General features: G+C 35.0%; 1 protein-coding gene across 1 annotated transcript in view; it reads left to right on the top strand.

Moving 5' to 3' along the window:
* The window catches only part of DNMT3L (DNA methyltransferase 3 like), a 36,563-nt gene that overhangs the window by 14,774 nt on the left and 5,979 nt on the right, over positions 1-15,810 (top strand). Inside the window, exons 7-9 of the mRNA XM_031961268.1 lie at positions 2,716-2,803; positions 4,343-4,431; positions 13,975-14,050. Of these exons, the coding sequence (XP_031817128.1) occupies positions 2,716-2,803; positions 4,343-4,431; positions 13,975-14,050 (253 nt within the window). The remainder of the gene's footprint in view (positions 1-2,715; positions 2,804-4,342; positions 4,432-13,974; positions 14,051-15,810) is intronic.

The following is a 15,810-nucleotide window of genomic DNA, read 5'->3' as shown; positions in this document are numbered from 1 at the left end:
TTCACTAAAATAAATTCCTAAACACCAATATTCTTCTGCTGATACTCTGTAGCTAAGAATCATGGAATACATAATCTCTGAAAACATCTAAAATACAATTTATCTGAAGAATAGTAGGAAGATATGTAAATATGCTATAACCCATTTACTCATGATGAATTCTGCATGTGACACTAAAAAGCGTTATATAAGTAGGTGATTAGGAGATTGTTCTAGTCAGTTGTGTGGTGACAGGGAAGGATAATAGAAGAATAGTTCATATTTTGTACTAGTATTCATATCATGTTAAGAGATTTAGAGGAAAATTTTATTCATATTTGAGGGAGGATGTGGATACATTGCTGCACAGGATAAGAAGACTTGGAGGAGTTATGATCTAAAAAACTGGGAGTTGACAATTCCCATTGTAAATAAGGAAACTGAGGAAGATAGAGGCTTTTTTTTATTTTCCAGGATTTGTAAAGTTAGGAAGTCTGTGGGTTTTAACCTTTAAATTTGAACTCAGGGCTTTCTGACTCTATCCACTATGTCATTTAGCTGTCTGTCAGGTCTACAGTGAAATTGTTGCAATCAATATCATCCTACTTCCCACATTCAACTATTATATGTATTATCAGTCAGAGCTAAACCAGAACTTAATATAATGCATTTACAAATTGCCAAAGGAACTCACTGACTACACATCTGTCACATCTGGTTTCAATTACCATAGGAATGTACAAACAACTGTGACAAGGAATTATGTGAACTGCTTTTTAGATCCTCCCTTAGTTGTCTCTGAAAGTTGTGGAACTTGCTTGCATGTCTCAGAGTAGAGTCTGAACTCTACACACATACTGAAAGTAGAACAGCTGGTATCTGGACTGTGTATTGTGTTACTAGATCCCAAAATTCCATGTTTCATATTTCTTAAAGTTGTTGGATTTCTTAGTATAAATAATACCTATCTCACAAATAGTAGGTAGGTGGCACAGTGGATAGAACTCCTGACCTGGAGTCAGGAAAATCTGAGTTTAAATCTAGCCCTAGAGAATTAATAGCCGTGTGACTCTGAGCAACTCACTTAATATTGTTTGCTTCAGTTTCCTTGTCTATAAAGTGACTTAGAGGAGGAAATGGCAAAGCATTCCAGTATCAATGCCAAGAAAACTCCAAATGGGGTCATGAAGAATTAGACAAGACTGAACGACATAAGAATTTGGAAATTACAATCTGGAGTTTCCTTCTGGAGACATTGCTATTCTTTTTTCTTTCAGTCATTAAAGCTGCCACTCTGCCATTCAACTATTATTTTTTGAAACAGTAATCATAGCTTTTCCTGTGTTAAAGAGAAAGCAAGGTAGTAGAGTGGATAAAGTGATAGCCTAGGAGTCATGAAGATTTGAATTCAAATTCAAGTGTCTGAATTCAAGCACTTATTTGCTGTGTGACCCACGGCAAGTCACTTTTCTCTTCTTTCTCTGCTTTAGTTTTCTTAGCTGTAAAATGGGGATAACGATATTTCCCAGGGTTGTCGTAGGCAACAAGTGAGATCATATTTGTAAAATGCTTATCATATAGTAGGCACTTCATAAATCCTTGTTTCTCCTCCTTCCTCTACTCTTCACCCCTTCCTTACCCCTGACTATTGTTCGAAATAGTTGTAGCATATCCAATCCTGTCATTTTCTAGAAAAAGGAACTGAAGTCCAGTGAGGTAATCATCACAGAGATAGTAAGAGCTTTGGGGGTATGATTTAAATGGGTTCTAGGCACTCTAGTTCTTTGCTCAACATTCTTTCTAATATTGCTCTGGGAGAAAGTTAAAAAACCAAGGAGCACTCATTAAGTACATATTTACTAAGTATCAGGTCTGGGGATAAGCTCTGGGGAATCAAAGACTATGGTAAAACAGTCCCCCCTCTCAAGGAGCTTATATTAAATCAAGGGAGACCACAAAGCATATAGGTGTTTGCAAAATATATGCAAAATAAATATAAGCCAGTTTGTTTTTTTGTTTTTTTAAAGGGCATCAGCAGCTAGGAACCAGCCAGAAACAGAAAAAGTGTTACCAGTCAACTGACTATGAATTCATTGCACTTTCTATTACCCCATGAAATGTTTTCCTCATAAATGTGTAAGGGAGACAATGATGTATATTTATCATTGTTTTACAGTTGAGGAAATTGAAGCTTAGGTAAGTTAAACGACACAAAACTAGTACATTTTGGAGTCAGTATTCAAATTCTGGGTCCTCTGATTCCAAGTTCAGTAATCTTTCCATTATACTTCAATATGCCAAATATGTCCTCACATTCTTCAGAAAACAGCCAAATTGTGTTATTTTTGATTCTATGTAAAACTATAGGTGAAAATTATTCAAGACCTCATTTGAGGTTTTCTTGGCAAAAAATACTAAATTGTTTTTACCATTCCCTTCTCCAGTTCATGTTACAAATGAGGAAACTGAGGCAAACCAGGTTAAATGACTTGAGCAGTTAAGTCTCTGAGACTGGATTTGAACTCAAGAAAATGAGTCTTTCTCACTCTATAATTGACTCTCCATTAACTGCATTCCCTAGCTACCCCAATTGCATGGAAGGAATTGCATGTGATCAAATAAAATGTAAACTTTTCTAAAATGTTTTCTCTACTTATTTGTTTATGTTTTTGTTGTTGTTCATTCTTCATTTTCAAAGAGGACAAATGACAAGTGTTTGTTTCTATATTAATACAGCAGAGACCTCTGGAAATGTATGAAACTGTGCCTGCATGGAAACGCAAACCAATCCAAGTTCTGTCTCTTTTTGGTGATATTGAAGAAGGTAAATGTATTTTCAGTTCAAAGTTCAGTCAGCTGGATTAGGATTCAGTCCAAAATTGTTATCTGTTTTAAAATTAAAATAAATTTCATGTTCATTCAATAAACATATCATAGTTTATATAAACATATCATGAGTGCCTATCTCAAAGGAACCATAAGGGATACCAATAAAAGAAAAATTTGTGTCTGTCTAATAGACCCTTAACAATGTGCTAGTCATAAAAGTAACAGAAGATGTAATTTTTTTTCTTAAGGCACTTACATTCCATAAGAAGAGAAAAGAGAAGGTATATATCGTTTCAAGTTATAAATGTTCCTGTCCTAAATTACATAATTAAAAGCATACTATAGTTGTTAATAGTATTGTAGGAATAATAATAACTTTTTCCATAGCATTTACAAGGCCTATTCTCCACAATAAGCTTGAATAGTAGCAAAATATTAATATTTTCATTTTACATATGAGGAAACTGAGCTTTCAGAAAGGGATCACTAGATTTTGAGCTAAAAAGGGTGTTGGAGACTATCTAATTTTACAATTCTGAAAATGTGAGCTCTATTGGAGATGAAAGTTGTGAGCTCAAAGAAGAGCTAGTAGATACAGAGACAGTAATTAGGAACCTGTTATGATAATCCAGACCAAGGAGTGATAAGAGTCTGGACTAGGGTAGGCTCAGTGTGAGTAAACAGAAGTTATGTGGAGATGTTGAGAAGATGGAATCAGTAAAATCAACTGGTTGGATCTAAGACATAAAGAACTATTCCTGGATTGTGAACTTTGGTTGTGCTCTTAATAGGAAAAAAAACAAAGGAAGTTCAGAGGAGAAATGAGTTTAGGAGGAAAATAATGAAGTCTGTTCTGGCCATTTTGATTTTCAGATGCTTTAGGTTAATCCAGATCACTAAAGGGAATATCCATAGATTTCTGGCAGGCAATTAGAGGTGTAGAACTAGATATCAGATGGCTAAATTTGACTTCGTAGGGTATATGTACAGATTAAAATTGTTGGGTCAAGATTATGAATAATTTGACCAATTTTCTTCCAGAATTTCAAATAACTATCCAGAAGGATTGAACCATTTTACAACTCCACCAAGAGCATAGTCATGTCTTTATCTTCCCACAGCCCTCCAACATAACTCATTCCTATTTTTGCAGGGTACGAGCTGAAACCTCAGAATTATTTTAATTGATATTTCTCTTATTTTCAGTTATTTGGAATATGTTTTTAAATGACCATACTTTTAAATTATTTTTAAAATGTAAACTTAATACATTAAAAAAGTTAAGTATATCTTAGGCTTGTATATTTGTCAAGACTCTGTCTGGGTACAACAAATCATTAAAACTATCAACTAGAGAAAGGAGAGATTATAATTTAGATTGATCAAGAGAACACTAACCACAACAAAATCGAACATCCTTAATGGACTGAAGTATGTCTGTTACTAGAAATAAGTCATTAACTTTCTCTTTTATTGCCTTATAGAATCAAAAGGTATATTAATACATAATACGTTCCTTCTTTCCTCCATATAGAACTTGTCAAGTGTGGATTTTTGGGAAACATTCCTGGTAATGGAAGACTGAAACATCTGAATGATGTCTCAAATGTAGTCAGGAAAGATGTAAGTAAAATAAAGTGGCATATGTTTCACTCATTTTAGTTATTTGATAGCCCTAAAATCTAATTTCTACTAAAAGCGGAAATTACATACTTAGATGAGATGTTGCATAATATGTTCTGCCAACATAATGCTTTGTCTGAAGTACATGGATACCAATTGCTTCATCACTTCCTCTGAAAGCTGAAATTAAATGATGAAATTTTAACATCTCATGGTTTTAGGTCATCAGTTATCATGTGAACATTAAAATGAAATTCAAGCTATTTTTAAAAAATATCTCCAGTCACTGCTTCCCTAAACTTCCAAGTATTAGAATTCTGTAGAATGGTACAAAATAGTCATTCATGGAAGCATAAAATTTAACAATGAAAGATTCTTCAGATTATCTAAGCCCTTCCATTTATAGAAGAGGCCCAGAGAGATTTACCCAAATTTATAGAGAGCTACTAAACAACTGAGTTTATGTGTTTGTTGTCTTTTGTATTTGCCTGTAAACTTCTTAGGAGTAAGGAAATAAGCATTTATTAAGCTCTTACTGTGTGCCAGCTATTGGTGGCACAGTAAAAGAGAGCTACCCTGGAGTCAAATCTGGATCTGAGTTCAAATGTGACCTCAGAAATTTACTAGTTATGTGACCCTAGCTAAATCATTTGTCCCTGTTTACCTCAGTTTCTTTATCTATAAAATGACCTGGAGATGGAAATGGCAAATCATTTTAGTATCTTTGCCAAGAAAATTCCAAATGGGATCACAAAGAAATCAAATACAACTGGACTAATAACAACAAAAAAATATGCAAGGCATAAATCCCGATTTCTTGATTTGTAAAATGGGGACAAAATTCTTATGTCTATCTCAAATGGTTCTTGTGATAAAGTCACTTTGCAAAAAGTTAAAGCACTATAAAAACACAAGCCATTATTATCATTTGTCTTATGATACATACTTTATAATTATGGTACAGTTAAACCATAGGGTTATTCAGATTTGAGGAACAGTGAATCTTTTATTGGCATTTCTCCATAAAAGACATACAGATATAAGTTGTAGGGTTAGAAGAATGGAAAATTTTACAGAAAGTGGTAGAAGCTGAGTCTAATTAACTGAAAAAAATTTTTAATTATCCTATTTTATCCCCATAACAATCCTGGGAAATAGGTACTGCTATCATACCCACTTTAGAGTTGAGGAAAACCAGACAAAGGTTAAGTGGCTAGCCCAGGATGACACTGCTAGGAAGTAGCTGAGGCTGGATTTAACTCAAGGTTTTCTAACTCCAATTGCCTTGAGAACAAGTATCCTCCAGTCTCTGCTATATATTCCTTTAGTCTATACCTAGTAAATAGCAGATTTGCATATTGAGGTATATTACTTTATACCAGAATCAGTTTCAAAATTAGCAAACTAAACTGCTATTAGTCATAGCCATGTATCTATGGAATATTAAAATGAGCCTCAGACAATGTGGTTTAAATTATGGCTCTGTCCCTTAGCCTTGGGAAAAATCACTTTTACTTTACTGATATTTAGTTTCTTCATCTATAAAAATAAAAATAAAAATGCTACCCTCACAGGGATATTGAAGAAAGTACTAAGTGGCACAGTGGGTGGAGAGCTGGGCCAACTTAGAAAGAGTTCAAATCCATCTTTAGACATTTACTAATTCTATGATTCTTTCGGGACAATTCAATTAAACCTCTACTTTCCTCAGTTTTTTCACCTGGAAAATGGAGATAATAATAGCACTTGCAAGGCTGTTGTGAGGATCAGATGAAGCAATTGAAAAGTACTTAGCATAGTACCTAGCATGTAATAAGTACTATATAAGGGCTTATTCCCTTAACTTACTTTGCATACCATAAAGGATATTAGAAATGTTTCCTATTTTTAATACTCATAATGGGTTATTAACAGTAACTGTTGTGCTTTCTTCATAATGGCCTTGTCCTGTAGTTAATACAAATATTGGCATTTATATTTTGGGGAATGCTAGCCTATAGTCTTACAGGTAGGACCTATTAGAGGCAGAATTTAATTCACATTCTCCAATTTTTTTTCTAGCAATCTTTGTGCTACTAAGACTGATTAATATTGCCATCAGGATTGCTATTTTAGAAATAGTCAAATTGTTTTGGCATATAGTTTTTACACTGGCATTGCAAGTCATTGATTCATTGATTCATGCAACAAACATTTATTAAGCACTTTAGAGTGGAACACTCTCTTAAGGACTGAAAACAAGGAAAAATTGACAAGAATCTCTGCCTTAAAGGAACTTGTACTTTTTTTTTTTAATCTTTCATTTTTTTTTCATTCAATCAGGCTCAGCTGGCAAATATTCCACCAATTTCTGTAACAATTTTTCATTCTTCAACCTTACATACTTATGTGTCTTTTATGGAGAAACACTGAGAAACGGATCACTGTTCCTCAAATCTGAATAACCCTAGGGTCTAATTGTACCATGATTATAAAATATGTATCATAAGGCGAATGATAATAATAGCTAGTATTTATATAACACTTTGACTTTTTGCAAAATGATTTTATCACAAGAATCTTTTGAATTAGGTATTATACAAGAATTATATCCCTATTTTACAAATTAAGAAATTGGAATTTAAACAAAGGAAATGACCTGCTAAAGGAGTTGCAACTAGCAAGTGTCCAAGATAGAATTCAAACTCAGGCCTTTCTGGTCTATGCATAGACTCCCTGGATCTTGTTGAGCATAAAAGGGAGGAGGAACAGAGTAATCAAGGGAGGATACCCTTGATCCCAGCCCCAATGTCATGGAAACTGCCATTTACTGAAGAGATCTGTTGGAGAGGAAGCCAGTCTTCAGAGATCCTCACCTCAGCTCTGGAAGTCTTTTTCCATTATTACCATCTTAGTAAGATGGTGAGTTTGGAACATCCTCAATCTAGAAAATCAGGGTCCCCTTCTTTTTATTTATTTATTCTTTTTTATTTCATGGGAATATTTACTAAACTGTACTTAACTAGTCACCAAATTAACATGTATAATAAATCCAGTCATTAGAAAATGCTGCATGAATTTTCCATTTCAAATTCTTCTCCCCTTTCCAGGAAGAGTGAGGGAGTGGAAGTTAACTTCCACATTCCAAAAATAGGAAGCACTTAGACCTAAAGGAAAAGAAAAGTGGAAGTTGAAGAGGGAGCAGGAAATCATAAACAAAATCACAATCCAGGCAGTTGAACAAAAAGCTAGGCTGAGGCATGTAGCTTTGGGGCAGCCAGCCAGCCCTGCTTAGTAAGAACAATAAATGTTTGCTGACTTGAATCAAATTACCAACACCTAAGGGCTCCCTAGGTATGCATTGTCAGTTGAACTGCTATTTATACATGATTTGGGGATTTTTACAAGTAAACTCAGGCAGGTTCCAACTCCTTTGGGTAGACATGTATATTGGGAACAGTGAGGAATATATGAGGTAATGAGGAGGATCAAGATAGAATTAAATAGCTTTGGAAATAGCAGAATAGTCCAACCCAAAAAAGCTGATTCCTTGTCATCCTGGAATATAGTCTCCATAAGAGTTCCCTAGGGATCTGTGCTTGGTTCCTTCCTATTTAATATTTTGATAGTTTACCTGGATAAAAGCTCAGATAGAATGCTTATCAAGTTACACATGTCACAAACCTAGGAGATATAATTAGCAGTGGATTTTAGAGTGAATATCTAGAAAGATCTCAAGCTAGCAAGTTGGACTGAATTTAGGAAGATGAAATGTAATGAAATTAAAAGGGATGAATTAAAATATTAAACTTGATGGAGAAAGTGTAGCTAGGTAAGTCTCTTTCAGAAGTTCCTGGGGTGGTGGGGATGAGGGGTGGGGAGAGAGGATGTAGCTAGATAGTCCAGTGGATAGAACACCAGTCCTGGACTCAGGAGGCCCTGAGTTCAAATCCAGCCTCAGAAAACTGATACTTATTAGCTATGTAATCCTGGGCAAGTCACTTAATCCTTCAGAAAGAGAGAAACAGGCATTTGGGGAGAAAATACAGAGGAACAGAAAAATAAGTGATATGTTTATGAAGAAGAATAAATGATATGAAAGCTCTAATGACAAGAGCTTTCTTTTCAAAGTCTTCAATAGATCTGTCTATACTTAGAGTTGCCAGACTTCCTCTCCATCAGTTATTTCTGAGGCTCTCAGAGTAAGGTAGAGCCCCACAAAGTACTCATCCTCCTTGTCTCTTCTAGACTTATCAAAGTCCAGTGGCAAGACATAAATCAAGATCATTGGTGATGGCTGGGAAGGCTAGCTAATAGTGAAGCTAGGACAAGTGCCAAAAAGGCACCTCTATATTCTCTCCCTATCATTTTCTTGTGTCTCCTTCCAACCATCCCCTAGTTGGTTATTTCCAAATTATCCTGGACATAGCTTGTTTATTATGTTTGTTGGCTTGTTATCTCCTCAACAGAAAAAGAAAAACCCGAAAGTCTAGGATCCTACTGTAAATGTGAATAACGATGGGAAAGTAAATACCTTACAATGATCTCTTCCTACCTCAGATATAGAATAAATAGCCCTTGTCTTGCTTTGTTTTCCTTCTCTCTACTGAGGTCAACTATATAGAAAAGTAAAGCAGATATATATTGTGAGGGATAGTGGCCCAGACTGCCAAGCATGGCCCTAACCCTGATTACACTAACATCTGTTATTGAATGTGTTTTTTAATTACTAATTAATTTTATATGATTATTCATGACAGTTCAGATAGATCAAGGTGGAACCCTGCTTGTTGCTTGAGTACATTAAATGCATCTTCTACCTTTAAAGTCCATTGGAAAGGGCCAGCTAAGGTGACACAGTGGGTAGAGCACCAGCCCTGAAGTCAGGAGGACCTGAGTTCAAATGTGATTTCAGACACTTAACACTTCCTAGCTGTGTGACCCTGGGCAAGTCACTTAACCCCAACTGCCTCAGGGGGAAAAAAACAAGTTCATTGGAAAATTTTTGCAAGTCTGAGAGAGGTACTGTCATGTTTGGAAACCTAGAAATTAAAAGATGGTAGTGTCTACTGAGAAAATAGTTTTAGGGACAAGAGGACCCAAATCAAATCCCAGCTCTGGTGCTTTCTACTTGTGTGTCTTTAAGCATATCACTGCACTTCACTCTTCCTCAATTTGCTCATCTGTAAAATGAAGGGATTAAACTAAAGAAACTCTGAAGTCCTTTGCAGCTCTAAACCTAAATTCTTCAGATATTGCAAAATGGTAGGACTGGATTGGAGTATTTTCTTGTGGCATGGGTTTCATGGAATATTGATACTACTCCTCAGCCTACTGTGTGCTATTACTCTGCCTCCTAATCTTAACAAATAAATGGTATTATCATGGATGCTGAAGAAGACTCCATAGTACTGGTGAGTTCTCAGGCTAGAGGAAAAAATTTACCAGACCTTTGATTTCATTGATATATTTTACTCTTGATTAGAAAATTATGTCTACCAATGTTGATCAGGACCATACCTGTAATATATGTCTCAGACTGTTTCCTGGATCACTGAGTGGTTAAATGACTTATTCAATGTCTCACAGCTAATTTGCATTAGAAGGAAGATTGAAGCCAAGGTCATCCCATCTCCAAGGTCAGTTTTCTATACACAACTTCACCAATCCTAACCTTAATATTAGACTTACACATGATACTTTTCCACAATGAGGATTGTATCAAGATGAGCCAATATTCATTGGGATGTTTAAAATGGTTTGAGAGTAATGATTTCTAGATAATTTAATCATTTTATTAATAATGACAGCATTTTAGTAAAAGGATTGTCATTTGGCTGTCTATTAGAACAAAGATTAGGCATTCCTCAGAGTGGCAATCAACTCTGATTGCTTAACTCATTCTCTCATTAGATAATGAGAGGATGAATATGACAAAAAGCAACTGAACCTGAACTTCAATTATGTCTTTTACTTCTAAGTTGTCCCCAGCCTTCAAGATCTGCAAAGAATTTATCCCCGGCCAAATCAAAGTAGAATATAATGACTGGGGTCTGGACAAAGGAAAAGGACAATTTTTTGAGACTGGGGTCTTAAAAAGAGGATTTTTTTAAAAGGAAAAAATATGAATCTCCCCAAATCCATTAATAATAATCACTTCTTTCACATGGATCATGAGGATTTTTTAAAATCACATTAATGAACACCCCTGAAATTGATGCAATAGGAGAAATTGCACAAGATAAATGACATTACCATCATCAGATTTTAACATTGCTAAGGAAGTCTTTTTTGCATTCATCATCTTTTCAGATCTGGGCTCCATTCAGTTCATTTCAACAAACATGCATTAAGCACCTATTATGCCAAGGCATCATGTTTGGTTCTGAGGCTACATTGATAAAAACAAAAGTTTTGTTCTCAAAAAGCTTACATTCAACTTGAAGGAAACAACTTACATACAGATAAGTAAATATTGAAATATATATAAATTTTCCACTAGTTTGTGTAATACAGAGTGCCTGGTCTCGTCAGAAAGACCTGAGGTTAGATTTGAGCTCAGACATTTACCATTTGTGGTGCCTTGGGCAAGTCACTTCACCATGTTTACCTCAGTTTCTTCATCTGCAAAATGAGTTGGAGATGGAAATAACAAACCACTCCAGCATCTTTACCAAGAAAATCCTAAAAGGATTCATAGAGAGTGACAAGACTAGAAAAAGAAAACAAATAATAACACAAAATACTGGTAGCTCTCGTTTAAAGAATACTTTGAGAACTTTGCAAATATTAACTCATTTTATCCTCATAACCTGAGAAATAGATATCATTCCTAGAGATGGAGAAAGTAGAGCAAAAAGAGATCATATGATTTGGCTCTACACAGGATTACACAGCTGCTAAGTCTCAGAACTGGATTTGACCTCAGGTCTTCCTGAGTACATGGTCGGCACTCTTTGCACTTTGCCACATAGCTACTTCTTAAATATAGAATATATTGGAAAACAAACAAAGAAATATAGAGTAATTGAACAAGAACTAAAAAATGGAGGCTCAGAAAGAACTTCTTGTAGGACGTAGCATTTGGTCTGAGTCTTGAAGTGAGCACTGGGATCAAGAATGGAGAGAGAAACCACTCTAGAGACTCTAAGGACAGCCTATACAAAGGTACAAAGATGGGAGATGACCATCATTGCTCAGTTGTTTTTCAGTCCTGTCTGACTCTTTGTGACCCATTTGGAGTTTTCTTGGCAAAGATACTGGAGTGGTTTGCTATTTCCTTCCCTAGCTCGTTTTACAGATTAGGAAAGTGAGTAAGTGACTTGTCCAGTGTCACCCAACTAATAAGTGCCTGAGAACTAGAATTGAACTCAGAAAGATGAGTCTTCCTGATTCTAGGTCTAGTACTCTATCTACTGTGCCATTTAGCTGCCCCTATTTGATAAACAGTAAATTAGACCAGATTCTATTCCACTTTACTCTTTGATCTGGGTGGTAAGTAAATCTAGTTCATTGCTATTGTTAACGTGAAGCTTTTCAACATGAGGTTACTAGAAACAAGTTATGTAAGGCTAACCTCATTTATCAAATAATATAACACATGTAAAGCATTTTGCTAACCTTAAAGCATTTTATAAATGCTAGCTATTACTATATAGTGATATTGTATTATGATCATTATGATTACAATTTTTAATGAGGTTACTGAATGAGAATATTACACTGTAGACAAACATTTCTGTGATAAGCATTATTATAAGTACTTTTACAAATATTATCTCACTTGATCCTCATAACATCCTCTTTTTGAGAAGTAGAAAATGGGAATTGAAGAAACTGTGGTAGAAAGAGATTAATAATAATAGCAACAATATCTAGCATTTTAATAGAGCTTATTATGTCCTAGGTACTATACTAAATACTTTATAATTATTATCTCATTTGATCTTCATAATAACCCTGGAAGGTAAGTGTTTTTATTATACCCACTTTAGGGATGAAGGATTATTTACTTGCATTCTGGAAGGTATCAATATCCCACATCACTGATGATGTTTGGAAAGTGTAAATTGAATCCTTAGTATAGGTTGACATTCATGATGATGTTCTCATAGTTTCCACCATATTGGGAGGAGTGCTAACTCTTCCCCTGAAGAATCTGGACCATGTTTCCAAAGTATGGCTTCTGACACAATTATACTAACTCAAAAAGATTAGTGGACAAGTTACATGATGGAGCAAGTAAACCTTAGTTGGAAGATTAAAATAACAGCATTACTCTGGGGATATGGTGAGATAAGAGATAGAGGGTGACCAAAAGAGAAAAAATAAGTACTACAGAATAAAGCTCCATTTACCCTGCCTTACTTATGGTCCTTCACATATACTTTAGGAAGTTTATGTTGAAAGTTTCTTAACTAGAAGATGTGAGTGACCTTCCATCTGAAAAACAACTAAGGTGCTTTATTTGACCTCAAGTTCATTATGAGTCAAATGTGATGAAGTTATTATCCAGAAAATAGTCAAGGATCTACAATTTTAGTGGTATGAGTATTGTCTCCTGGGACACAACCACAACTCTTCTCTGACTTAGTAACTTGCCCTTGAAAGCAGTGGGTGCTAAAAAAATTTTTTTTAATCCAGCAGCAGCCAAATTTGTGGTAAACCCCGTCCCACTTATCAGGTTGTTTCTGGGACAAGAGACATAAAGCCCATCTCTGGTCTCCAACTTAAAATCTTTCCAGCTTAATAGAGCCTGTCAGAGTTTGAGTAACTGGCACAAGCAAGGATTACTTGCATGCTACAACGAAGATTAAAAAAAGGGGAATTTCAATAGAGAAGTATATTTTTAGAATATATTAACCAAAGCAGAGTTCATGGTCAGGTATATAGAAGTGCTGCCATAATGAGACTCAACCTAAACTACCATGTTCAAATTTAGGTGCCTCATTTTAAGAGAAAAAAGACTATGATGGGAAAGAGAAAGAATCTAGAAAGCTTTCCCTAAGAAGCTGGAGGAATTAGACATATTTAGACTGAAGAAGGGAAGGCTAAGGGAATAAATGATAGTTGGGTTTTTTTTATATTTTTGAAGGATCCTTGTAGGGAAATGGGACTAGACATGATCTGTGTAGTTGCAGAAAACAGAACTAGCAGTAGTCTGTGGTGTTGCAAAGAAGTAGAGTTCATCTCAATATAGTAAATGACTTCTTAAAAATTAAAAATGCTCCACCATAGAAAGGAAAGGCTTTTGCATGAGATATCCAATGGATTCATCACTAAAGCTATGCAAACAAAGACTGGAAACCACTGGAAGGGGATGGTGGGGGGAGGACCTATGTAGAAGTTGGACTTAGATGATCTCTAAATTCTAATAGTCCTACCTCGAGAATTCTATAATACAATAATCTATGTTATGTTTGTTGTGACTAACGTGATGTTATAAAAGAGAGAAAGAGAGATCTCAAATATATTAGAGATTGATATATGCTATTTTAGAAGTTTTGAATCGCATGTTAAAATAAAAAATTATAACAAAGGTTCTGCAATATTTTGTACAATTAGGTAGAAGAATGGGGACCATTTGACTTAATATATGGTTCCACTCCTCCAATTGGACAAATCTCTGAACATCCACCTGGTAAGAGAATCTTTGACACATTAAATGACTATCTCCTGAAATTCTCTTTTTTCCCTCTTTTATATTTTATTTTTCTCCAATTATATATCAATACAATTTTTGCAATTCATTTTTGCAAGAGTTTTTGAGTTCAAAATTTTTCACCTTTCCATGCTTCCCTTTCCTCTGTTCCTAAAACATTAAACAATTTGATAAAGGTTATGTATGTGCTATCATGTAAAACATATTTCATTTTAGTCATAGTTGTAAAAGAAGAAACAGATGGGTTGGGGTGGAAGAACCATGAAAAAGAATAAATTAAGTGTAAAAAGTATGCTTCAATCTACATTCAGAGTCCTTTATCTGGTTCTTTATCTGGTTGTGGATAACATTTTCTTTCATAAATCCTTTGTACTTTTCTTGGATCTTTGTATTGCTGAGAAGAGCTGAGTCATTTATAGTTGATCATCCCACAATGTTGCTGTTACTGTGTACAATGTTTTCCTACTTCTGTTCATTTCACTTTGCATTAGTTTATATAAGTGCAATTCATCATTTCTTATTGCACAATAATATATTCCATTAAATTTAGATACCAGAGCTTATTCAATCATTCCCCAATTGATGGGCATCCCTTCAATTTCCAATATTTTGCCACCATAAAAAGGGCTGCTGTTAATATTTTTATGGTGAGGCAATTGGGATTAAGTGTCTTGCCAAGGGTCACACAACTAGGAAGTGTTAAACATATGAGATCACATTTGAACTCAGGTCCTCCTGACTTCAGGGCTGATGCTCTATCAACTGGGCCACCTAGTTGCCCCTTGCTATTAATATTTTTGCACATATAGATCCATTTCCTTTTTTATTATCTCATTGGGTATATAGTAGTAGTATTACTGGATCGACAATTTGGTTGTCCTTTGGACATAGTTCCAAATTGCTCCCCAGAATGGTCAAATCAGTTTACAACTCCACCAACAATGTGTGTCCTAATTTTCTCACATGTTCTCCAATATTTATCATTCTCTTTTTTTGTCATATTAACTAAGCTGATAAGTGTGAAGTGATACCTCAGAATTGTTTTTATTTGCATGTTTCTAATCAAAAGTGATTTTTGAGTACTTAAGATACCTATTCTTTGCATTTAAAATATTATTCTGAGAAAAGGTCCATAATCTTTACCAGATTGCCAAAGGAATCCACAACATAAAAAAAAATCTCTGATGTAGTAAAGACTGTTTACCTTGAAGGCAACATATTTATGTTCCTTATTCTGTTCTTTAAGTGGTATAGGGAACTTTCAGATGGGGAGGGAAAAGAAGATACCATGGTGGCAGGCAGCAAACTCTGATGAACAATCCCATTCAAATAGCAACTTCCTCTCAGCCTCTCTCCTCACCAATTGAAAGTATCTTCTTCATCAATTTTCTCACAGCACTTTCTCTGGATCTCTCTTCTTTACTGTATGCCATCTTATACCAAATTGATTGTGTGTTACTGCGTTAATGAAATAGCACCTCAGTACACTCCATAGAGGTGGAGACACTGATGTTTTTCATCTTTGTATGTCCAGAAATGTAATATATTGTCTTGCAATGGTGAACATTTCATAAAAGTTTATAAAATTGAATTGAATTTTCTTTTTTTACACATCAAGGTTAATCTTCAGAGGTGTGGCAGCAACAATGCAACCAAGCAGTTAGGACTGGACACACTCCTCACTTTCTAGAAATCCTCAGAGAGCATCCTTAGAAGTGTCTATTTTCTTCCTTATAAAT

This window comes from Sarcophilus harrisii, chromosome 3, assembly GCF_902635505.1.
Source record: "Sarcophilus harrisii chromosome 3, mSarHar1.11, whole genome shotgun sequence".
NCBI classification, from domain to species: domain Eukaryota; kingdom Metazoa; phylum Chordata; class Mammalia; order Dasyuromorphia; family Dasyuridae; genus Sarcophilus; species Sarcophilus harrisii.
This window is presented reverse-complemented; position numbering and strand designations above follow the sequence as displayed.